Source organism: Aspergillus aculeatinus (genome assembly GCF_003184765.1).
Source record: "Aspergillus aculeatinus CBS 121060 unplaced genomic scaffold BO66scaffold_68, whole genome shotgun sequence".
Taxonomy (NCBI): Eukaryota; Fungi; Ascomycota; class Eurotiomycetes; order Eurotiales; family Aspergillaceae; genus Aspergillus; species Aspergillus aculeatinus.
Window position 1 is genome coordinate 126579 of NW_020291537.1, and position 24383 is coordinate 150961.

General features: G+C 52.8%; 8 protein-coding genes across 8 annotated transcripts in view; 3 read left to right on the forward strand and 5 right to left on the reverse strand.

Annotated features, from left to right (window-relative positions):
* The window catches only part of BO66DRAFT_395732 (putative nonsense-mediated mRNA decay protein), a 7890-nt gene extending 3754 nt beyond the window's left edge, over positions 1-4136 (reverse strand). The window contains exons 1-4 of the mRNA XM_025648291.1: positions 2562-4136; positions 1051-2487; positions 658-994; positions 1-589 (exon numbers count right to left, since the gene is read on the reverse strand). The exon at positions 1-589 is cut by the window's left edge and continues 35 nt beyond it. Coding sequence (XP_025498935.1) covers positions 1-589; positions 658-994; positions 1051-2487; positions 2562-4086 — 3888 coding nt within the window. The 5' untranslated portion in view covers positions 4087-4136. The remainder of the gene's footprint in view (positions 590-657; positions 995-1050; positions 2488-2561) is intronic.
* Positions 4137-4760: 624 nt separating this feature from the next.
* Positions 4761-9794, reverse strand: BO66DRAFT_475303 (ribosome biogenesis protein URB2). The gene is made up of 3 exons (XM_025653219.1): positions 9565-9794; positions 8631-9476; positions 4761-8575 (listed from the first exon to the last, which is right to left on the reverse strand). Exons 1-3 carry the CDS (start codon positions 9580-9582, stop codon positions 4976-4978), a joined length of 4464 nt encoding a protein of 1487 aa, XP_025498936.1. The 5' UTR covers positions 9583-9794; the 3' UTR covers positions 4761-4975.
* A 227-nt stretch (positions 9795-10021) lies between these two features.
* On the forward strand, positions 10022-11012 carry BO66DRAFT_218163 (MICOS complex subunit MIC10). Its single transcript, XM_025642650.1, has 4 exons — positions 10022-10049; positions 10122-10214; positions 10440-10590; positions 10649-11012. The coding sequence occupies exons 2-4, from the start codon at positions 10131-10133 to the stop codon at positions 10696-10698; spliced, it is 285 nt and encodes a 94-aa protein (XP_025498937.1). The 5' UTR covers positions 10022-10049; positions 10122-10130; the 3' UTR covers positions 10699-11012.
* Positions 11013-11321: 309 nt separating this feature from the next.
* mac1 (putative copper-activated transcription factor GRISEA) lies at positions 11322-13107 on the reverse strand (the record flags this gene model as incomplete). Its single annotated transcript, XM_025644217.1, has 3 exons — positions 11322-12763; positions 12853-13013; positions 13073-13107. 3 exons carry the CDS (start codon positions 13105-13107, stop codon positions 11322-11324), a joined length of 1638 nt encoding a protein of 545 aa, XP_025498938.1.
* Positions 13108-13820: 713 nt separating this feature from the next.
* On the forward strand, positions 13821-15117 carry BO66DRAFT_384219 (putative mitochondrial outer membrane protein (Sam35)). Its single transcript, XM_025646087.1, has 3 exons — positions 13821-14213; positions 14285-14524; positions 14607-15117. The coding sequence occupies exons 1-3, from the start codon at positions 13956-13958 to the stop codon at positions 15000-15002; spliced, it is 894 nt and encodes a 297-aa protein (XP_025498939.1). The 5' UTR covers positions 13821-13955; the 3' UTR covers positions 15003-15117.
* Positions 15118-16446: 1329 nt separating this feature from the next.
* On the reverse strand, positions 16447-18374 carry BO66DRAFT_384221 (cell division control protein 14). Its single transcript, XM_025646088.1, has 2 exons — positions 17648-18374; positions 16447-17578 (listed from the first exon to the last, which is right to left on the reverse strand). Exons 1-2 carry the CDS (start codon positions 17901-17903, stop codon positions 16947-16949), a joined length of 888 nt encoding a protein of 295 aa, XP_025498940.1. The 5' UTR covers positions 17904-18374; the 3' UTR covers positions 16447-16946.
* A 1468-nt stretch (positions 18375-19842) lies between these two features.
* Positions 19843-21162, forward strand: BO66DRAFT_395740 (FPP/GGPP synthase family protein). The gene has a single exon (XM_025648292.1). The coding sequence runs from the start codon at positions 19875-19877 to the stop codon at positions 20838-20840; it is 966 nt and encodes a 321-aa protein (XP_025498941.1). The 5' UTR covers positions 19843-19874; the 3' UTR covers positions 20841-21162.
* BO66DRAFT_218238 (Smr domain-containing protein) lies at positions 21059-22561 on the reverse strand. The gene is made up of 4 exons (XM_025642652.1): positions 22391-22561; positions 22193-22293; positions 21803-22053; positions 21059-21671 (listed from the first exon to the last, which is right to left on the reverse strand). The coding sequence occupies exons 1-4, from the start codon at positions 22419-22421 to the stop codon at positions 21278-21280; spliced, it is 777 nt and encodes a 258-aa protein (XP_025498942.1). The 5' UTR covers positions 22422-22561; the 3' UTR covers positions 21059-21277.
* Positions 22562-24383: the final 1822 nt, after the last annotated feature.

Consider the following 24383-nt stretch of genomic DNA (forward strand, 5'->3'; position numbering starts at 1 on the left):
TGATGATGATGATGATGATGATGATGATGATGATGATGATGATGATGATGATGATGATGATGATGATGATGATGATGATGATGATGATGATGATGTTGATGATGCTGTTTGACCGAGATTCTTGCTCCGATCAGGCAGGGTCTGGGGACTCTGACCGGTCTGGTCAGCGTTGACAGCAGATGGCGAGTGTTCTCTCTTGCGTTCGGCGCGACGCGTTCTCAATTGTTCAAGATCGTCGAGGGTCTGCTGGAGAACGCGCTGCCGTTCCTCATCATCGCGCTTTTCTTGCTGGAGTCTTCTCTCCTGGGCAATCTCATCTTGGATTTGGGCTAGCTGACATGCATATTCCTGCTGCTTGGCTTGTCGCTTTGCGTCGAGGTCCATGTCCCTTTGCCGTCGGCGCTCGGCCTCCCTGTCTTCCTCAGCACAACGACGGCACTGCCCCTTGTGCTGGAAGCATGGTGTCAATTGTTTATGATTGCGGGGGCATATCCAATCGACAGCCATTTCGCACTGCATTTTGGAATGATCTGACAGCTGATGACACTTTTGAGGACAGTCATGCATTCCGCAGTTTAGTTTCGTCCCACTGTCGCACTGGTTATTAGCCACCGTCGCTTAGAACCAGAATCAACAAACCCAGCAAAGGCAACTCACCACGGCTGTTCGCACCCTCCGTCGGGACATTTTGCATCAAAGTCGTCAGGCGATTGGAGAACTGCTAGTGTCTTGGGGTGCTGCTCGCATCTTGCGGGCAGGCCATCGTACAGGTGTCCGCACGTCTGGAGCTGATCTACAAAAGGCCGCCAAACCCCTTCCCCTTTCTTACTTCGCAGAAAAGTGTTCGAATTTCCGATCATGATGAGCACATCTCGAGCGCGAGAGAGGAGCACGTTGAGCCGCTGCGGGGCCGCCATGAAGCCGATGTCTCCGTTTTTGTTGCTTCTGGTCAGACTCGCGATGACGATTTCACTCTCCTCACCCTGGTAATTGTCTGTGAGCAAGGGGTTAGCAGATACTCTTATCGAACCAAGGGCACTCTTTCTTTACCGATGGTGGACAGTTTGATCGGTCGCTTGATGTGCTGGGCGCTCGCTTGTGTCATCAGTCCTGCACGGACGAGGTCATAGGAGTCCAGGTCATTGAGTATAGGGTCTGTTTCCTTGCGCAGTTCCTCCCGGAGGAGATGAAGTTGACCCAGGTAAGGAGTCAATACCACCAACTTGTCAGTCCCATACCCTTGCTGGCCGAGATATCGAACGATTCTGAGAACCAGCTGCACCTCGAACGCGTTCTGCTTGCTTGCTTTACCCCCGCTGTCGTTCCTGTCCGCCACTCCACCGAAGCTCCCTTCCGGATGGCGATGGTCAATGAAGATGACCCGGTCCTGCAGACCCCTCGGGGCGGGTCGGTTCATCGTCTTGTCGCCGTCCTGAAGCTCAGGGTATGTCAGTCTGCGCACGAGCGAGGAGATCTCAGGCACCATGCGGTGCTGTTTGGCTAAGGTGGAATGCGGGAAACCCGACAAGACCAATCGCTCGAAGAGTGACCGATTCAGATCGTATCCCGATCCCTTCTCCACCGACAGGCTGTAACTATTGATCTTGGGTCGCAGTTGCTGGTGGTCGCCGATCATGATCAGCTGCTTAGTGTGGGATCCCAGGGCAGTGAGGACGTGCGACTCGAGAATCTCCCCAGCTTCTTCCAGAAGCACGATGCCCGGGGAGGTGGCACCAAGATCTCGAGCGTGCATTGCGGCCCCAGTCGTGGTGCATCCGATGATCCGTCTCGACCGGAGAATTTCGCGGGTTGCTTCGCTCCACAGCTCGGCGCGCCTTGCCTCGCAGCTGTCCAATCTGCGCATGAGACTCTGGACATTGGCAACCTGCTCTTCAAGCAGAACATTGGTCCACGACTCCAGCTTTGTCCGGCGAGTGTCCTTGCTCGTTTGCCACACACCGTTGGCTTGCTCGCTGAGCCGATTGGGGATTGTCGTAGGGTAGTTCTTCCCTTGCACCCAGTGACTGTATAAGTAATGAGAGGTGACTGCCTTGCCGCCTTCACCGACGAGAGTCATCGAGTCGGGGTCATCTGGAGGGGTGAATGCTTCATGATAGTCAGGCTCCTCAAACTGCAGGTATTCAAGGATCGTGTCGGGGTTAATCTTGAAGTTAAAATAGGTGCCAGACGCGCCGTCGAGAGCTTCACGCAAGTCCGTAGCCTTTCCCCTGATCTCATCGAGAATCCGCCACGTAGCCGGGGTCCGCCTATAGCTGGCCTGCTGCTCAGATAGCTTGAGCGGCGCCGTTCGTGGAGATGATTTGGAGCCCAGTCGAACGATCGCCGATGAACTAATCCCAACGTCTAGCAGATCTTCCAAGAACTGGTCAAGGGCATGGTTCGTGTAGCACATCACAAGGATAGCCTCTTTACTGTGATCAAACAGGGCTTTCGCAATGAGAGCACCGACGAACGACTTTCCAGTCCCTAACACCAACAAGCCAGGTCAGTCAGCGGTCATCGCCGCAATACACCGTAACAAGGAACATGTATTGACTTACCTGGTGGGCCCTGAATCAAGCTGATCTTCTGCGTGAGGCCGGAGACAAACGACTGCATCTGAGATGCATCGAGGCTGATGGGGTTCTCAGTAGCCAGCACGTCCTGCAGCGTGGTCACACCCTGATCAAGCCCCTCAATCAGCCGTTCGTCAATAGTGTGGGATTGGGCGATCTCGCTACCATGTCGGTAGTCCAGCAACTCCTCCGCCAGAGGCAGCTCCGTCTTCTCCTGGAGACGTCTGAGAATGGGCTCGTAGGCGAACACAGCAGTATCGACAAAGACGAAAATGAGGTCGCTGTAGAGGGTGAAGTAAGACAGCGTCTTTCTCACGGCCTCACCTCCCACGATCCGCAAGACAATCTGCGGCACGTCCTCGAGAAGATAATCAATTTGCCGGTCCACTGTAGCAAAGGAGACAATCTCTTCACCACCACCACCACCACTACCACCACCGCGGAGCAGACAGCCAAACGATTGATGGCGCAGATAGCCGCGGTCGCTCTTCAGGAATGCCTTCCGACCCTCCTTGTCCTCGCGGGCTGTCAAAGTCTCCAAGCCCTGCCGGCAGGCAATCACCAGGCCGCACGGGGTCATCCGCTTCTCTGAGCCGTTGCATATCTCTTTCAGGGACAAGCCCTTCAGCGCCGTAACCGTCCGACCACGCCTCCTCTTCTTCTTTTGCTTCGTCATCGCCTGCAGCTCCTCGCGGATATCCGAGAGCATGTCCTCGCGCAGCAGCCGGAACTGATTATCGAGATGCCCTGCGGCCCGCTTCTCCACAGGCAGTCGCAGGACCTCGTCCGCGCGCCGATAGAACGGTTTCGTCTCGACCGACCGGCACAACTCGTCGTTGGTGGGATAGATGGCGATCTGGCGATAATCGGCGTGGTCATTGTCATGCCGGCCGCCTGGAACGTAATCGGCGTTCTCGACGACCGTGCACGATGCACTTGTCTTGAGCTCCACCACCTGCTTCAGCTTGTGGCCATAAGCGCGGGTTTCCGGGGATCTCGACGACTCCAGCAGCGCACCACTGTCGACCACGGTCCGGGCATCGTTCACCAGGTCGGCCCTTTCGGTAGCCGCCGCCGCGGCGTCCGCGGGGGTGGTGAGACATTCGATCATGAGCCATGCAAAGGCCTGGACCGCCGGCTCGGTGAGGCGTTGGGCGTGGAAGGCCCTCAGAAACGCAGTCCACACCGTGCGCGGCTCGACCACCAGGTCCAGAAGCTCGCGCAGATGCCGACCACTGCATAGTGTCTTGACGGAAGGTGCCGCGAGGTACTGCAGAAAGACAGCCGTGTGCTTGTTCAGGAAGTCCGGGTCGATGTTGGATCGGATCCCTGCGTGGATGGCGGTTCGGGCAGCGGGGCTGGCGACGAGGCGCTCAACGCATGCTGCGCGGTCATTTTGCTCGGCAATGGCCTCCAGGAGCAGGGTGAAATGCTCGACGGTCACGACGGGTCGTTTACCTTTCAGGACAAGGTCGAAGTATTTGGCGAGCCGGTCAGTACGAGATGCCATCTTTAATGGGCAGCCTTGTAACCGGCTTGAGGTGGTTGGGGGAAGATAAGAGGATGTATTTGAAATGAAGACGGAAGAGACAATCGATACCACATATATATAGCATCCGAACTACAGGTGGCACAGCACAGGCGCATCGTAGAAGCCGCCGTGGACAAGGCTGCGAGTTTCCTGATGCGTTGGTTGTTATTCACCAACCGAGTGCTGTGCCGCTCAGCTAGTAAGCGCCACCAGCCATTCACCCATGCAAACGAGGCAGATCTAGACAGGCAACGGGATAAACGGAGCTCGCCTGCGCCTCGCTCTCTGCACCTGGAGCCAGGGGCTAAGTATCTTTGTTTCAGAGCATCAGAGCCTACCTAGTCACTACCTGTAGGAAATACCTAGAGTCAATTAAGCCAACCTACTATGCCCTATTAAGCTTTGCTTCAAAGCTAAGATAGATTGCTAGGTGAACCATCAGATAAACCACAAAACATACTACAGAAATAGTTTGTTAGCGGGTTTCTTTGGAGCATACTATGTTTATTAGGTGATCCCCTTTGAGAGGTTATTTGAGCTATATCTACACTGAATTTAAGGGTATATGTGCAACCATGCCGATTCTCAACTCCAAGGAAGATTGATCCATACGACCCATCCCTGACTTCCATCCAACCGACAAGTCCCTAAGAAATCCGCTTAAGTTGTGTTGTAGCAGAGTAGTTGCCACAAGCACAGGCTTGTTGCCTTGTAAAATCATTGCGAAGTACAATACATGCTATCTATGATCCCTCAAAACAGACCCACTCAGCTAAACCCCGGGACAATGCAAGATAATAAATACACAATAGCACGGACACATCACCATGTCATGATCAACAGACAGAATCACCACCACCACTCTGACTTAACCCTTATTCCACTTTCCGAACTTCACATAGTCGTCATACAGAGCCTTGAACACCGCCCGTCCGGAGACATCTAGTCCCGCATTCAGCGCCCGCATTGTATCGCGCGACATCACGTCGAGCACAGCATACAGACCCGGAATGATTGCCGCCTTCACGTCAGGTGAAAGAGACCCGCGAAGAGCGCTCTGCGTATAATCCTGGATCAAATACTGAAGGTACTGCCCCGCAATGCGCTTGGCCTTCTTCGTTTGATCGGTCAACCCTTCGAAGCCCACGCCAGATTGCGTCGGTCTCGAAACGGCCGAGACCGTCGGGTCGCAAAGGGAGGTTAGAAGACGGGTGAAGTGCACAGCGTGCGATGCCTGCAATGGAGCAAGCCAGTAGGGCTGCTGCCCGGATTTCTTTTCGTGCAACATGGACCGACTGCGCTTCTTGGAGCGAGCAAAGAGACAATCCAGCAAACCACTGATAACAGGATTAATAAGGTGGAAGCGACCGCCGAGCTTTTGACGGTGAAGACCGAGAAGGAGACCCATGATGCGACAGAGACGGATATAGACAGTTCCAGCATATGCAGGGTCGATGCAGGGACCGGATTTGGAGGTACACACGGCGATCGTTCCCAACAGATTATCGATATTGAACTGCGTGACACAACGCGTGTGGTTACGCAGTATGATATCCAGACACTCCGTAGCGAATGTAAATGGTTCGATGGAGTTGTTCTTGAGTAGAGAATTGGTTGCGTCCGTAAAGACCAACCCCAGTTCGTGGCCGGTTTGGCTTTCCTTGTCTTCAACGGAGGGCAGGGAAGCAATAGCCAAACCGGCGATAAGCAAGTGATACTCGGCATTCTCCCCAACGAAGCCGATTTTGCGAATGTCTTGGATCACCCGGGTCAGTTCGTCCGCCGTCATGGTTCGGAATCTTGCACTAGTGGATCGGATAAAGATTCGCTGCTCTTCGCTATACATGTGTTGCAGGGGGAGGGATTCCGCACACTGGATGACAGGTTGTGTGATGCTCTTCTCGGACCCTCGCCCAGCCAAAACACGTCGTCGAATGAGTCTTCTCAGGGAAGATGCCGAGTCAACCGACTTCTCAACATAACTCTCAATCCTGGACAAGAACTTTTCGACCTCGGCGTGATCCATCGCAAGGTCTTCAAAGTCCTCTAGCGCGTCGAGGATCTTAATCAGTGTGATAGTGTCCTCCAGCTGCTGCTTCTTGCACTGTGTCTTGACAGACTTGACCTCCGCAACAACCAAGTCAAACACTTTCTTACGGCAAGCAGCAAGCTCGGTTTCATCAAAGACACCCTCAAGTGCCTTTCGATTGAGCCACAACTGAGACAGCGAAATTCTAAGATAGAAGCAATCCATGGAGTCACGGTTCAAGGACTGCAGCTTAATTGCCTTGGCCGACACTTTGCGATACATCTTCTTGAACAAGCGCTGCCGTTCATCGTCAGCGAGAACGAGTAACTTGGCAATAACCGCTCGGTGAAGATTTCGGTAGGCCTTCATGATCTGGAGATCGATATCACTTCCTTGCAGAGAAACCGCCTTGGCGACCGTCCAGAGTGGCTCCCAGTTGCTCGTCAGAGCCGCCGTGGACTTCGGCATCTCGGCCAACTTCGCCATCAGAGACAGCATCCCCACAGTAACCTCAGGGGTGCTACCTTCCTGTACAATGACCTCCTGCAGTAGATCCAGCAAGATTGCTCTCTGGCCACGGGTGACAAGCGGGGCAGGGATTCTTTGCAGACTTTCAATGTATAGTCTGCGATTAGGAATGTCTTCCTTGACTCGCTCAGACAGCACTGCAATAAGATCAACCGCAATACACGGCGCATTGAGAAGGTATTCATGGCAGACGAGGCTTGCCCAAGCCTGAAGATACTTGGAATCGGGATTGACAGTTTCGAGAGTGGATGGCGATGGCTTATACTGTGAAGTTGCCAGGGACAAAACATGTGCAAAGAGAGAGCGTCTGGTTTCAGACTCCACCTGGGGCCATATATCAGGATTCCTGACCAAGCTCAAGAAATAGGCCAACGCAAGTGTGGTGGGCGACGTGAGCGTCTCAATACGCCCGTCCCAAGGGGCCTTGATGGACTTGGCGGCATCTTTGCCCGAGATGGACTTTATGAGGGTTGTGACCTCGTTCGTTAACAAGCGAAATTGTTCAGGGTTTGCAGTAGCTTTGATCGCGGTAAGAGCAAATTGGAACGCCTCAAAGCACTCCAGAGGCGCACAAAGCTTTTTCATACGGCCCTGGTGAACACGCTGTATCGACTCTGCAGCCGTAGCAACAAGCTTGATAATGGCAATACCCAGTTCGTTGTCGGTGGACTGTACGTTGTTCTCCAGAAGACTGCGGCCGAGCCGCCACAGCCGCCACCGCCAATGTAACTTCTGTTCGGAAGACAATGTCGATGTCACAGTCTGGATAATGGACGTCAAATCCTCGTTCCTGTCCTCGAAGCTAAGGTCACGACTTCTGAAGCCAGATTCCAGAATTACAATCTGGGCATAAGCGCCGGGAGAATTCTGGATTCTACCATCTTCTGCTTTAATCTCCAGTGCCGCCGCGCGCATCTGAGCGGCAGAGTGCGCGTAGGTCAGAGGATTCCGCATTAGCTCGCTGAATTCGTTGCACACGTCATCGTCTTCCCATACAATGAAGTGAGTCAACGCCTTTTCCTTATCCTTCGAGCGGGCTTCTTCGACCTCGATAAGCTGCTCGTACCATATCTGCATGAAATTTGGCAGGTCCCGGGCGCCGACAAACCCGCGGAGAAGAGGTATCACTATGCCGTTCTTGATCGTCCTATAGCTATCGTCGACATGAGCAACGCCAGTACGCCAGTGCAAAAGGATCTTCTCCAGCAGAGCGTTGAGCAACTTCTCAGAGTCGTTGAGTCCGGAATTGGGCAAGAAGATGTCGGTTCCTAGTTCAATAAGTAAAGCGGTGAGGCTCCACTCCACTTGCGACAGGCCTTCCTTGAGGAGACCAGTATACGCAGCGTGAGTAAGTAATGTATGGAGGGACAGTTTGATGTCTCTAGCAAGAACCACACGAAACAGACGTTCCAGAATGGCGACAAACTCAGTAAAGTACGCTGTCGTGTTCTCAGACTTCGCAATGGAGTACGCCAGCTCCGCGACTGCAACGAAAAGGGTTTCCAACCAAGGGCCTTCATGGTTCTGTCTTCTGAACGTGTCCCGGGGAACTGTGCGTGCTGCGATGTCGAAAAACTCCGGTAATAGCTCAGCGGTCTTCCACTTGGCTTTTTTCTGAATGCCGGCATTGTCACTGGTGCCCTGGTCGGGACTCTCTGGTGCGCAAAGAAGGGGCCTGAATGTATCCGAGACAGGCTTCACAGGACTCCAATCAGGCTCGTTGGCTGAATAGTCAATGCCGGAACCGCCTCCCTCGAAGAAGCTGGACCGGGCGGGGAGCACCACGTGCAGTGCAATGAGGCGTTCTAGTCCGTGCAGAACGTGGGCCCTTTCGTCGGTATCCAGACGTATTGAGTTGACGCAGAATTGTAGTCTGAGGGCGCTTTGGAAGCAGTGTTTAGAGAAACATTCCTGGTGAGCAGTCAGCGTTGTGTCTGCCGGATGTTAGGCTCCACACACAACCTACATTACTTAGCCCCTTTTCAGAATCGTCACGACGAGACGACCTCAACTCCCACAGATCAAAAATGGCCGGAAGCACGTAGAGCAAATGCTGTAGGTCCGTAGTCTGCTGCGCATGGAAGAGTTGCGTCGTGATGACGGCAGCGAGCCGGAAGGACTTCTGCAGCGTGACGGCGACCGATTCGGGCTCCCCCTTAAGAGCGTGCTTCAGATGCGAGCTCGCTACATCGTCAACCCCGGATGTCCGATCGACAAGCATAACTAGGCTATACAGACAGTCCAGAGCGCGGATGAAGGCCACAAAGCAGGAGGTTGGAGTACGGGGCGGGTCGTCGATATCCATAGCATCAGGTTCGTCCGCGCCGGACCTCTTCCTCTTGGTTCCCTTCTTATCGTAGTCGCCATTGCGGTGTGGTGAATCGCCCAATGTGTGACTAGATTCCGAGCCGGAGTGCAGTAGCTCGGCTGTCCCATCCCCTAATCCGGCCAGCACATCCTCCTCCAGGTCGGCGATAGCATCGTGGACTATTCCGAGGAACTTCTGGTCCTTCAGGGTCGTGGCCAATGTCTTGGGCGGGATTAAATCGATCAACTGTCGTAGTAAGAGGAAGGAGGCCGCATCGACACGATAGTTCTTTCCAGTCCGCAGCCTCTTCAACAACCATCGCAGGACCCATTCCGCTTTGGGGGCGGCGTTGTTCTGAAAGTGGGGGGTTCGGTTGATTTCAGGGTGACTGGCACATAGCGCGAGATCCAAGCCGATAATGTTCGCAGCGTCGTTGAGCTGTGCGGTGGGAGATGCGGTGCCTTTTTCGAGACGGAGCAGAGCCTCCTGCGACGAACGCGGGCGCTGTATAAGAAAAAAAAGATGCGATTATTTAGCCCACTAATCTACCTCTCAACAAGAAGATAATTTCAGGCGCAAAAGAACGACCTACCTCCGCGACGGAAGGCATCTCGAATTGGAGATGTGAGACAGTCAAGGAACCTGGTCGTTGGAGGAGAGTCAAATCAAGATCGCTTGTCTGACCAGGTCAGGACGAAGCAAACATCTTCCGTATGGAAGAGAAGGAGGAGGAAGAGAGGGGGGGGGTTTAGTTTTTTGGATTTGGTGTTCCCGAGATTAATTCTAATTATTATTCGAGAAAAAAAGTTGGACTGACGCCAGAGGGGAAAAGGCGGCGTGCGGGCGGAATGCTTTCCCTTTCCTTTCTTTCTTTCTTTATTAGCAGCAGTTCTTACCAGTTGGCAAGCCAGCCCCCAGCCTAATTTTTCCGACCGCCTTTCAATTCGGTAGCAGAGCTCGAACGTCCGCACCCGATCTTGATCTCGTGTCTGTGTGTGTTATCCCCTCCTCTCCCAATCTTCTTCTCTCCTCCTTGATTTAGCTCTAATTCACTTTCAGGCATCCCCGCCTTTGTCTGTAAGTAGGTCTGTGCCGACTGCTAGTGGTCAATATACTCCATCAAGAAACACCACTAATACTCAATTGAAGCTTCTCGCAATGGCCGACTCCAACGAACCCCAGCCGGTTGTACCGGTCCCTCGCTCCACTAAGCCCGTCAGCGAGGCCCTGCTGAACGAGAAGGTACGCCGACTGATGAGCACTGGCTCAATTTCCTCTTTTCTTCTCCTGCTATTCGGTCAAATCAATGCAAAGAGATCAATGATCCGGCGAGGCGCATCTCTACCTTGGCGACGGACCGTCAATCTCCGTTGACATCATCCGGACCACCCTCATACATCGATCTCTGCGAAATCAATCCTTGAATACACTAAGCTAATCTTGGGGATCTTCCTGTACGCATTACAGTGGGACCGCGCCATCTCTTCCCTCATCATCCGTTCCTCCCTCGGTCTCTCCTTCGGTGTCGTCTTCTCTGTTCTGCTCTTCAAGCGGAGAGCCTGGCCTGCCTGGGTTGGTCTGGGCTTCGGTGCCGGCCGTGCTTGGGAGGAGGCTGACTGTATGTTGTTTTATCACTAGATGCCTTAATGGCACGCGCACTGACTGGTTAATTCTAGCTTCCTTCCGTCGGGGTGACTCCCCCGTCAGAGATGCTCTGCGCCGGTAGAGCATCCCCAACTCGGCATCTGTTTCTGTATGATACCTGTATAGCTGGGAAGGAAATCAAGTCGGCGGTGAGGGCACACAGTGGTGGTGCGGTTTAGAAGGTTCTTCTAGACTTTTCTTTACTTTTAGCATGCAATTTATCGTTGGACCTGTTCGGCTTTGCGGTGCATCTACAGTAGTCAAGGACAAGACCTGGCTTGGTTCTCACGCTTGAGTTGTGTGCTCACATTCAATATGTGTGCGCAACTCAAGCATGTCACGGCCTGGCAAATCGCGCCAGCTCTTCTATCTGTATATGTGTACTCGGAAAGGTTTCAGTCCAGCTCTTGTAAGGCCTGGCTGTTGTGAGTAAGAATAGTCCACCGGTTAAGCTTAAGGATGAGTGATAGATTCAGGAGAGGAGTAATGTGTGTCATTTAAAGGTATCAAAAGATCGGAAAAGCATATACACAATTTTGTCATATACTCTATCACCGTGTGTACGGAGGGGTATCATGATCGATCGTCAGTCATTGGAGGACGTTAGCGCCGTTAATATCCAGACCCGGAGGCCCTGCATGGCAGACGGTCACGGAGGGAGTAGGATTCTGATATTAGACCAGATTCGGACCAGAAGTGGATATTTCAAAGCATGGAGTGTGAAGGTGCAAAAAGATGTTCAAACGCGGACATCTCGGATGTGCCAGACAGTGCTCCATCAGCCGCGGGGTTTGCGAGATTGGTATTGTCCCATTGGTGGTCATCGGATGGCAAGGGAGCGATTGCGAGACCGTTGTGTCCACTGTGCGTGAGGCAGCCTTCGCAAGTGCAATCGTTCCCGCACTGGCAACTACCGGTTATGTCTGAGCAAGCACTCGGAAGTCCTATTGGATACTCAAGGGTATAGTACTCCGAGGGCTCCATCATATGCTGATTCGCTGTGTAATTTGTGGAAGGAGTTGTGTAGCCACCGCTGAGACTGCCCGGTGTAGCAGACTGGTCGACGAAGGGATGCGTTCCCAATGGTTGAACAAGATTATCAGATGGGTGGCTGAAATTGGTATATGAATAGTGCAGCGGAGAAAACATCGGCTGTTGACCCAACAAAGGAGAGTTTTGACGGCTACTTGGGCTTTCCAAACCTTGTTCTCCATCGTTCAAGGCCACCAATAGTCCCATTTCTCGTACATGTTGTCTGGTGGTGTTGTTGAAGGGATGAGAAGCACAGCCTAGACATTGACAGTTGTCACCACAGTAACATTCATGAGTGGCATTATCCTCGTTTGCTGCCGCGGACGAAAAGTCGGAATGTCCCGTCAAGTCTGAGAATTGTGGCTGCTGCATCAACGCTTGAGAAAGCTCGGCGTCGTTGGAGGACCCGTGAAGTGGCATCTCCAACGAAGATGGGGTGTAATGGGACAAATAGTCAGGAATGATTGATGAGAATGCTTGGTGGCTCTGAGAAAGAGATGATGATGACAAGGTATGACCTTGCTTCGTTATTTGGGAGTCATGCCAATTGGAGACTTGGTGGTTGGAGAAGGAGGAAAACGGTGTTGCGTTTCCGCTGGAGCTTGATGATTGGGATCCAACCGACTTTACGGCTTTGATCTCTTTACAGCATTCACTTTGGGGGGCTATTTTAGGCTTCGCACAGCAAGAACGCTGGACTTCGGGTGCCGGCGGTGCAATTGGCTGAGGCGTACGAGTGCAACAACTCTTGGGTTCAGGTATCGTTTTGTCAGAACTGGAAGGATTGTCAGAGACAGGGTTTCCTCCAGTGCCGTTCAACACGTCCGAGTTTTGGTTGGCTGCAACAAACGATTTGTTTGATTCCAGATCCTGGGGGTGGTATGAGACGGAGCGATTGAGAAATTCACTCTCAGTGAGTTGATTCGCAAATATCGGAATAGAACTGAGTGCCTTGGTCAAGGCTTCTGGCGCAGTTTTGATCTGCCGTTTACCAGGCTTCTGCACTTTTATGGGTGCATTCGAAGGCGCTGGCGTTGAACCGACGGCCGGAGAGGAGACAGTCCCAGCAGCATCTGCGGGCACTTGATACACTGGTCTGCACAAACAACCGGAACCTGGACCATATCAGCAACCTTGAACGAGACTTTCAAGAGGGGGAGCGACAATCTATAATCTTGAGGCAGGTGATTGGGACCGAACTGACCTTTTGGAATGCGGATCATGAAAGCACATGTTTTCTGACAGCTACACGTGCCCTTCGGATGAGGGCATCTGGCGAGAGGTCGACCAGCTTTTGGCACTTTCATCATCATTCTGTCAAAGTGTTGACATTTGGACGACCGATGACCACGAATGCATGGCTCGCTAGTGATATGAGATCAATATTAGCGCAAGCGCGGAACCAACCCGGAAATATGCCATACCACGACCATTTGGCGCCTTCTTCGTCGAGGGGCATTTTGAAGCTCAATGCTGCATTCGTCAGGCGTATATTGTGATATGGATCGAGTTCCGCTGACGGCGCGTTTGCTCCCAAGGTGGACTCAGGGACGCAGTAGTTTTACCCCGCCCAGAGGGGTCCGATCGTGCCACGGCTTCCAGTGTACTCTACTCGCGAGGCCTCGGCGCAATCTCAAGAGGGTTAGAGCCACCACAGACCTATCCTCAACTCAGCAACCAAGAGCAGTATCGAAAAAGGTCAGGCTGATGGCGGTGACCCTTGTGATACTATCGATCTAGTGATTCGGTTGATAAACCGTGAATGATTTTCGAGAGAGTGCGAACTGGTCGGTTACTCAGGTAGCGACAGATTCCGGATATGGAGAGTTGGGAGACAATGAAGAGAACAAGCGCCGTGTGATAAGCCCAGGGCCATCGAAACTCCGCTCGTCGCGCTCTGTTGTGCTGTCGTCATCGAACTACAGCCCCGCAGGCAAGAAGGAAGATTCAAAAGAGAGGAAGATGCGGGGGAAATGCGGACGGTGGGCGCAAATGTCAAAGCGAGCAATTCTTGATCGATAAGGATAAGCCGAGACGCCCGCCGCAACCTCAGGCACTCACCCCTCTAGTGCCTTAGTGCCTCAGGCAATAACTAGCTTGGCACCGGAGTTTATTGTTTCGCAGCTATGCCGAGGGCCATCGCGATGCTTTCCGTTGGATACGATTCTGATCCTCCATTCCTCGATTCGCCTGCCTTTAGGCGTAATACACCTCGCTGACTGAAGCTGAAGCTGGGACCAGCTTACAATCTACCTAAATACTCATCGACATCGCTCCTCCTCTGTTTCTTCTGTTATTCCTGCTCCAATGACCTCGGAACGCCGTGAAGCCCCCGGCCAGACGCCGGACAATGCCACTGCGGCGGCGCGCGCTCGAGACTTCTTCTCCGTCCCTGCACCAGTCAAGCGCATCTTCGACAAGTTCCCTCTTGTCACTTATCCTGCCAACGATCTTCCGTACTGCTCTTGGTCCAATCGACAGGGAAATCGGTTGTTTGTTTTCACAGATGCCGCCGGCGCTAGGCATGGGAGGCCGTCTTTCAACCCTCAATGCCTCAAGTGGCAGGTAATTGCATACAACAATCTTCCCCTCAAGTCGGGCATTGTCGCTCACGACGCTCGTCTGTGGTGTTCTAGGCATATCTGCGGTTCGCCGGCATTGATTTCGACATCGTCCCGTCCAGCAACCATGCATCGCCCACCGGCGCCCTTCCTTTCCTCCTCCCCGCCCTGCCCGTCGGCAACAACGCCCCGATTCCTTCCAGCAAGCTCCAAAAATGGGCCATTGAGCAAGTGCACTGTGAGGAGGAGCAACAATTGAACACGCGCTTCGAAGTATATGCATCGTTGCTAGACCACCGGATACGAAATGTCTGGGTATGTGTTTTTTTGGCGTGTGGTGACAAGCGGAGGCAGGCCCCGCACGAGTCCTTATGCTAACAGACGACGTTCGTTCCAGCTGTATGCCCTGTATGTTGACAGCGAAAACTTCGACGCCGTTGCGCGACGTCTTTATGTAGACGCGAGCACCACGAACCCCGCCGTCCGGGCCGCTTTGGCGTTGCAGCTGCAGCAGGCTGCGCGCGCCGAGCTCCTGAAGACATCGACCTATATCGACGCCGGCGCGCTCGAAGCGGAAGCGGGCGAGGCATTCGAGGCCCTGTCGACGCTCCTCGGGGACAGCGTGCACTTCTTCGACCGGCCCAATCCGGGCCTATTTGACGCCAGCGTCTTCGCATACACGCACCTGATCCTGGACGAGAAGATGGGCTGGAAGCGCGACCGGCTGGGACAGCTGCTGCGACGCCATGAGAACCTTGTGCAACACCGCGAAAGACTGTTGAAGTTCTTCTAGAGCTGTATGACGAAAAGAAAGAAGAAACGATTTTACACCAAACCCACTCTCTCTGTACCATATTAGCCCCCTCTACCACCCGATCGCCGAGAAGCACGTTTACCTAGCCTACTAGACATAAAGATACAGAATTATACTCAAGACAAGCCCTCCCCAACCTATTCAAGCCATCTTTGTGATTATCTGCAACTCATCTTCTACCCTCTTTCCTTGCCCCATTAACCCAGAACCCATCCACATCCACCACTTCCCGATCCTCGTCCACCCGATTTTGCATCCACGACAACACATATACTATGTCCACTTCACTAGCTACCTAATCTCATCAGCCCAGCCTCTCCCCCCGCCTCCACCCTCCCAGAATTGATATCCCTCGAGCCCAGAGCAGACCAACTTGTCACCCACGCCCAGTGATCCGTACCCAGTGATCTCTCAGGAAGCAAAACCCCCAATCAACCACAACCAATAGCATAAACAGTAAAACTGAAGCACGAATTCCTCCGTAGGAATTAAACAAAGTGGCACCGTGCCTACCCGTTACGCTCTCCACTTGACAAGAAAGCCTATCAAGGTAGCCCCGTGCACCATGTGCACCATCCGCAAAGGAGAAAAGGATAATGTATCCATCCACCAGGTCTATCCCTGTCCCTCCCTCCCCCAGAAAAGCCATAGGTCGTGTAAACCGCGTGAGCAATAATCCGACCTGACGGGATATTACTAGAAGTCCCGGGCCCTCATGTGTAGTTACTGTAAACAGCAACTCTGGAAGAATAACTGAAAGAACCGTACCTTACAGTCAGCACCGAACCCCTCCAAACCCCAACCCAATCATCCACCTCTATCTATATATCTCGCGATAGAACCATAAACCAACATCCCAGACCCCTTCAACTCAGAAGCCTTTCGGCAAAACTGTATCTGTAGTCAGCGATGAATCAGCTTACTTCTTGGCTTGCGTGTCGTTGACTTTCATTTGCTTTGTTCCGGGCAAGCCATGTTTTTGGGACGGCGGGATTGATACTAGGTAACTTCCCAGCAGGAAATCCGGAATCAGGTTTTGCGCCGATTGGACGAGCCTTCTTGCTGTACCGGTTTGCTGACGGGACAGGACCTGTTTTCGAAGCAACTCGAGCTGGAATATTTTCAGAGTGATTATTGAATGGGTTTGTTGGTGGTTCGCGAATCTTGGTTGGGGTTAGAGGATAGAGGCTGGGTGTGGGAATGGTTGTACGTAGATCCGAGGATCCGCTGCAGGTTTTACGTCCCATCACTGCGATATAATCATAACTGGGGGTTTAACTGGGTTGAGCCAGGTCAATGGTGCGGATGTGCTTGCAAGATTGAAAGTCAACTAGGATGCAACGCAACGCTAGTACACTCGCAGCCCAGCATCGACTTTTCTACTCAGAAAGACTGGCTTGCAACGTCCAGCCACGTACATTATCGAGGAAGAACACGGGGCCAGCCATGCGCCCGTCAGATCAGATTCACACTAAACTGGACATGAGTTTCTCCACCAACACTGAACTATTTGTTGTTTCAGGTTTCGTTCATTCGAAGCTGGGGACGCTGGGAGATCGAGCGCCGATCGCAAACATGGCACATGAAAGACATCATCGTAAGCACATGCTAAAAAGCCATAAAACATAGGAGAGACATGACCAGGGAATAATAAAAGAAGAGGAATGGTGTTCGAAAATCCAAAGACCGTGCCAGACGGAAAAAAAAAGAACAGGGAAATGGCATAAATGGCCCTGATAGCCAAGGAGAGAAGAAGATAGGAAAATGGACCAAGTCGCGAAAAAGACATGACCGTCGAAGGAAAAAACCCCAATAAGCCGATTAAGCAAAACCCAGCCATGATACCGTAAAAATCCATGCAAGCTCCGTCGCTGAAAACAGAACACAAGAACGCAGAAACCCATTGTCGCTCGAAAATGATGTTTAGTAGACGGTGGCGCCGAAGGGGGCGGTTTCTTTGAGATCCTCCACCAGATCCTCGACATTGTTCAGATGTCTCCCTAGTAACGCTTGCTTCTCGTCGGTGGTGCGCGTATCCCGATGTGCTTTGCCGCCGCCGTACGCCCCCGGAACATTGACACTCCTGGACACTTGCGCTGCGCCAAGCTTGCTGGGGCTGCGCTGATGACCCATGACGGCCGTGTTGGGCGCAGAATGGCTTGTCGGAATCATCGGAGTTTCTGGCATCAGGTAGAAGTAGAGGAATTCCACAAGCTTCAGCTTGACTTCGCGCGAAGTGGCCCGCTGTTTGAATAGGGAGGTCACGGTGAGTAGACCGTCGAGTTCCTCAAAGGTGCGTGTGTTGGCTGGGTGATCCAGAAGAGCTGTGACCAAGGTGAGAAGAGTCGCTGATTGGATGGCTGGGCAATTGATGGGGTCGAGCAAGTCGAGGAGTAAATTCATGTATATCTCGCGCGCGAATAACGTGCGCGAGGGCGGGTGGAGTAGAAGCACGCCTTGTATGAGGTCAAGGGTGGTAACAATAAGAGCGTCGTTGGTACCATTGCTGCCCCGCCCAAGTAGATGCTCGAGACATGTTACCAGGCGCATTGCGACTGTGGATAGCAAATCAGCATCATGGATGTTGCGACATGCATGGATGCAGGGGCGGTAGTGTTACTCACCATTCCATTGAAAGCCTTCCTGAAGCTTAAAGAATTCCCTGAAAGCCGGATCATCTTTGAGTTCGGACAGGGACTTGGGCACGGGTTGCGGAGCTCCAAAGGACAGGAGGGACCGCCGCTTGTCCGACGCCGGTCGTTTCGACTTGGACAAACAGATCTGTGCGAGGAGCCCTTCCACCTGTCGCAGACCCTTCCGGACCTTGCTTGGCTCGTATGAAGAGAGATAGTCAAACGAATGCGCCAGCAATGCCTCCATGAGTGGTGTGAACAGGGAAGGGTAAAAGGCGCAACGGAAACTCCAATAACTCTGTAGCACAGAAGGACGGGAGAAGGAAGGGGCGAGAGAAGAAGAAGAAATGGAGAAAAAGAGAAATAAAATCCCAAGAAGACAATGGAGGAAACGGGAAATCGAAAAAATAAATGAAAAAACAAAGCGTTTGATCAACCGACGGGCCCGTGAAGAAGAATAGACCCTTGGGCCAAGACGATCGGGTACAATTTGATGATTTGATGTGTAGCGTAGCGGAACGTAGCGTGCGTAGTGTAGAGATGGTCGAAGGCTAAGAGGTACGATCTTTCTAAAAATTGCCTCAAAGAAGTCCAAAGGGCTTCAAAGCTGAAATAGAAAATAGAATGGATCGAGTCCAGACGCTTGGAGAATGGAGCCCTTAATTAGTTCCAGAAAGCATTGGTGACGATAAAAGAAAGACGGTGGGCACGAACCGTCCGGGAAAACATGATTGTTGACGGGAAGACGGTCAGCGATGCTTACTTAGAGCCTTAGACTAAGTCAGTCACTAAGTCACTTTCTTAGCCGCCAGCCTTAAGATTCCCCACATTTGACAACAACATCCCCATCGTTGTCCCGGGAACCACTTGCTCTCTACCAATGACCTGTCCAGCAGCTGTGCTTTTTCACACGGGCTCCTTGTGGTGGACTAGCGCCCAGTCTAGTGCAGTAGATAGATGATGTCAAACTGGGGGGGCTGGGGTATTGCGATTCAGCTGAGCTACGCCATTGATGAAGCGCATCCTGCGGGTGGGCATGGGCATGGGGCTCAATTGTGACGTCTCGGTCTTGCCGACATGCAAATTGAATCATTGATCACTGCATCACTGCATCACTGCATCACTACATCACAGCACCACCTGGCAGCTGTTGACTCTTGCCCTCCTGAGCAAGTCGTCCGGGCGGAACCGGGCAATTTTCCGCCCTGTACCAGCCACTCGCTTTCTGATTCTTGGGTCGTACAATTAACAACATTAACAACACACTGCAGGATGGATGTAGTGTTACTGTGCGTGCTGGTGTCAGCGACCGACAAGCACGCGGCAAGGTTGAGGCCCGTTCGGTCGGAGTTTCTCCCCAGCCAGAACGAGCCCGACCACGTGACTCCTCCCGTTCTGTCCGACCCGACATGTGACACTACGTCACGTTATCCCCCGCCGTAGACTTTTTGGTTATTCACTCCGCCTATTGATTGATTGCCCCCTCCCCTCTCTCTTCTCCGCGGGTATGCAACAACTGCTGGATGCATGCAGCAAAAAACCGACCCGTCTGACTGTTCGCGCAGGGGGTTAGGTTTTCTTATTTCACATTTTACTTGACCCAATCTGGCTTTCTACAAACCTACCTCACAATCAACTGACTCCGAGTCAGTATGCAGGACTTTGCCTCTCGTGTTCATTTTCGCTGTCATAGAACGTCGGGGTAAAATTCCACAAGATTTAAACAGAAAAAAAGGAGTGCTTTCCCCCCCCCGCTCCTCCGCTTACTCCCACTTCTATCCTCTTCAGCAACCCCCCCTAAAGTAAGCGGATACAGCAAAGCAACCTTCGTCTTGAGACGCACGGGAAACAAGATGCCTTCCGAGCCACTTTTCCAGCCAGCCCCGACCACTCTCCTCCAACCCAGTTCGAGCTCGGTCACGAATGACGATGTTTGGGTTGAAGCGGGTCCACCCAGCATGCCCGGATCGGACTTGACAGCGATCCCCGAGCAGGGTCGGGGGCTTGGATCGACAACAGCAGCCGATGGCGTCCTTTCGACGAATCCCAATAACGTGTCCCGCACGCATACTCGTAACCGGTCCAGTGTGGATGGCACCAAGTACAAGGACGGGCAATGGTCGCCGGAGAACGAGAAGATCGTGCTCGGTCCCTATGACTATATGCTTCAGCACCCGGGCAAGGACATTCGCCGACAGCTCATCAACGCCTTCAATGTATGGCTGAACGTGCCCCCGGAGAGCCTGACGATCATCACCAAGGTGGTGGCTATGCTGCACACTGCCTCTTTACTGTAAGCTTCCACCTTTCTGTACCAATATCCACGGAAAGCTTCCTCGGGGAGAGCAAAAGCAAAAGCAAAAAAGAAAAGAAAAGAAAAGAAAAATCAGAAGCCATCCGCGTAAACAAAACTGACCTGTGGAAAACATTGACCGACAGAATCGACGATGTCGAAGATAACTCGGTCCTCCGCCGCGGGATCCCCGTGGCCCACAACATCTACGGCACGGCGCAGACGATCAACTCGGCCAACTACGTGTACTTCCTCGCGCTGCAGGAGGTGCAGAAGCTGCACAGCCCGGCCGCCATCGACATTTACGTGCAGGAGCTGCTGAACCTGCACCGGGGCCAGGGCATGGACCTGTTCTGGCGGGAGACGCTGACCTGCCCCACCGAGGAGGAGTATCTGGAGATGGTCGGCAACAAGACGGGCGGGCTGTTCCGGCTGGCCGTGAAGCTGATGCAGGCCGAGAGCGGCGCGGGCAAGGACTGCGTGAGTCTGGTCAACGTCATGGGCCTGGTCTTCCAGATCTGCGACGACTACCTCAACCTCTCCAGCGGCACCTATACCAAGAACAAGGGCCTTTGCGAGGACCTCACCGAGGGCAAGTTCTCCTTCCCGATCATCCACAGCATCCGCGCCCGACCCGGGGATCACCAGCTGCTCAGCATCCTCAAGCAGAAGACCACCGACGAGGAGGTCAAGCGCTACGCGGTGACGTACATGGAGCAGACCGGCAGTTTTGCGCACACGCGGGACGTCGTCCGCGAACTGCGGGACAAGGCGTTGGCGCTCATCACCGAGATCGATGGCCACGGGGCCTGCGACGATGGCGCCATGGTTCGTGCGATTCTCAACAAGATCACAGAATCCACACTAGGGAAACCTCAAGAGTCCAATTAATAGGAGGAGGGGGGAAACTGGCCATCTTATTTCATGCCACAAACCCCGACATAATCCCAGGCCGTCGAATTAGACGATGGAGCTCGGACATACATGTGGTGGTTCAAACAAGGAGAGATAATGGAGAAACATACATGATCTTGTCTATTTAGCAGCGCTGAATCAGAGATTGCACACGTGATAACAAATCAATTACGAAGATCTTTCTTTATCTGCTACCTGCAAGAGTACGGGACAGGGTAGTTGTGTGGATGAAATCATGACGACTCTTTACCCCGCTCCCTCCAGGAATTATCAAATATCCAACAACAATCCAAATCTCATTCACCAGTAGCTGCCCTCGTATTAATCCAAAAACATTACTGTATCTTATGTCCAAAATCGAAATCGGGCCAATGCCCACGCCGTATATCCAGGTCGCAAGCCGATCATTCTCCTCACATGACCACACAGCAGGCTTTTTCCAGCTTGCGCAGAATTCTGGGGAGAACGGCGTTGACAACCTCTTCGAGCTCATTCTGGTTACCCCCTTGCTGTTGCTGGTGCTGTTGTTGTTGTTGTGGGTATTGCTGCTGCTGCTGCTGCGGGTATTGGTGCGATTGCTGTTGACCACCACCACCAGGGTACTGCTGCTGCTGTTGGTGGTGGGGTTGCTGGTAGTGATGCGCCGGCGCCTGGGACATGTCGGCGGGTCCGCCGGTCAAGTTCACGTAGATGCGGCCGGCGTTTTCCTCCGTCGCATACTGCAGCCCGAGTTCGCGACAGACCTGTTCCACGCGGGGTTTGATCTTCTGCACGTGGTTGGCGGAATGGTTGCCCTTTCCGACGATGCTGGGAGGTTTTAGAAAGACACGAAAGATTTAGCTTCATGTTCTCCCTTACGTCCAAGTTGGCGAGCACGATGCCGGTAGATCGTCCGAGAGAAGAAGCGACGGGGGGGGTTGGGGGCAATTCGCACTTACACATGTAAATGCGTCTGCCCGTGGTTTTTCGCATAGCGGATCCTCTCCTCTAGGATTTCCTCGGCCTCCTCGACGAACTGCCCGTGAAGATCGATGGTGTCCGGCGCGACGCGCCCCTCGGCGTTGTTCTCGCGGAAGATGAACTCGGAGGCCTGCTTGTTGTACTCCTCCATCTTGCGCCCGTGGGCTTTGCCTTGTTCCGAGAGTTCTTTGGCCCGGGCGCCGTCGCCGCTGGTGTATGCTTCTTGGGACTATATTTTTTTTGGGGGGTCTCAGGGATCAGTCTCCATTTGGCTGATTGTAGTTAAAGGGGAGAGTGGATTGGCGCAGAAAGTTGTGCAGGTGGTAGCGAGCGAGATCATCTAGGCAAAGGTGAAGAAGGTCAAATACCCGTTGAAAGCATGAGTTGCGCTTGGAAGCCTCCTGGCGCGCGAGGTCGCGGAGACGGTCATATTCGGCTTCCGTGTCTTGACTTTGTTCGTGGTTGAAGGCTGTAGAGAGCGTTGGGGGAATATCACATCAGTCTGAGTGAGCGCGCGCGAAGATCGGGGTAGCGAGGGATTTCCCCCGTAGGACCAGGACCCTTACCCCGAGGGCCCATATGAGACATCTCGTGCATCTTGAGAGAGACTTCGGTTGTGAGCGACTTCTTCAATCTATGTAGATGCTGGATAGGATGGGTCTAAGCCGGGTAACGAGCGACACGGGCTGTTCTTGAATAATGGATGTAACGACAGTTGTCGAGAATAGAGAAAGAATGGTGAAATTTCCAGAGAGGCGAATGTCGCAGCGATCGGGCGGCATTGGCGCCAGTCGATGGCCGATCTGGGATCGGAACCCTACCTTAGAAAGGGTTTTTGGGCTGTATGTAGGTGGCCTAAGGCTGCTGTCCTCCGGTGATGCGGCGCAACCCACTGACCGCACTTTCAAGCCCATTTCAGATGGCGTTGACCATGTACAGTAGAAAGGAAAGAGAGAACGATGAGATTTGCTTAGATATGGCAGATATGGCAGAGAAGCATGTCATCGCGCGGCTCTTCAATGTTTCGCTGAGAAGCACCACTATCATGGCAGTTCGTCGGCTAATCCCCGGAATGGATCTGATCGGGGCAAGCTGGTAGATAATACGAGAATACTAAGTAGGCGTCATTCTATCTTAGTGATAGGCTGATCGTAAGCATTGACACTTGGGACAAGATAATCAATCCTAGCATTCAGTCCTGCGTACTGAGCCCACAATAGTGTATCGATAGAGATGAGTAGGCATCGGAGAATCCGACTTACCCTTTGAAGAAGATGCGCCAAGCGCATTGAGCCAGGCCAAGTGGAAACCAATTCAATAGTCTGGCCACCCTCCACGAGCTGAAGAGAACGACCATGCCTAGACTAGAGAGGCGCCCGAAGCACTGGGATCATTGAGGATTCGCACACTGAGACAGACCTTTTCCTGAAGCTTGATTGATTAATTCAAGACCCTGAACATGGTGTTGCAAGGTCGATCACACCGCGCAGCTTGCGACGAGAATGTCCAATTCTTCTGGAACCCGGAGAAACCAGATCTTTTACCGTCCCACACAGTGAATTGGAACGACGAAGAAGCTGACTAGTCGTTTATTAGTCCATGGTCGAACCATGGATGCCAGTGCCAGTAGGGTTCGGCGGGAGATTCATCTTGGCTCGGATTGTTGCTCCGCTTCTCCTTGGGAAAGCAGAAACACGGATGGAACATGATGGTTTGACTGTCTCTCAATCGTAGCAGGTTGAGTACAAAAGGTGGGAGTCTGGATCAAAACCTTGAAGCCATTTCAAAACATGTATCAGGCGAGGAAGGAATATCTGACGATCTATCAGGGAAGGAGGGCGTCTCACTCACCCAAGCCTGGCTGGAATCAGCATCATGCCTTCTCGCCCATTTTCTCAACTCCTCGTGCGGAGAAGCGATCGACGGGGCAGTTGGGGAGTGGAGCTTACAGCATACGGTACCTCACTAAGAGAGACTAGTAATCGTCCCTCCGTATTCCATCAAGCGCCTTCAAATACCAGTATCAGCAACACTCTTGCTTGAGGAATTCACACAGCATCTATCAAAAACATTGAGCATCAGCCAACAACTATACGTATACTGGCACTGCATGATGTCATGCATCAATGCACCAGGGGATGAAGAGCCAGGGGTGAATCACAACAATGAAACCGTCCAAACGCAACGGTTCTGGACTGTACCTGGCGATCGGGGCGCGCAAAGTGTGGTGCCAAATCCCCACCCACTTCCTGGGTGGCGGCACCTCTTGAAACGCAGGTCTCTTTCGACTAAGCTACCGGGCTATTCTTACCCTCTCCTGCTCGTTGCTGCCATGTCCCTTTCCAATGTACAGTGCTAGTCTACGTATCTGCAAAGAGATGGAGAGACCCCACACCCGCATATGCATCTGTATACTCGTAGAATGGCTGCTTGCCGGGAGACGATGCACAAGTAGATTGGACTGAAAGATGTTGGTCAAGATTACTTACCTAGTAGTATTTGAATTTGGAGACCAACACTCGTGGTCAGTCGATCTGCGGTACCCGGAAATTAATCCAT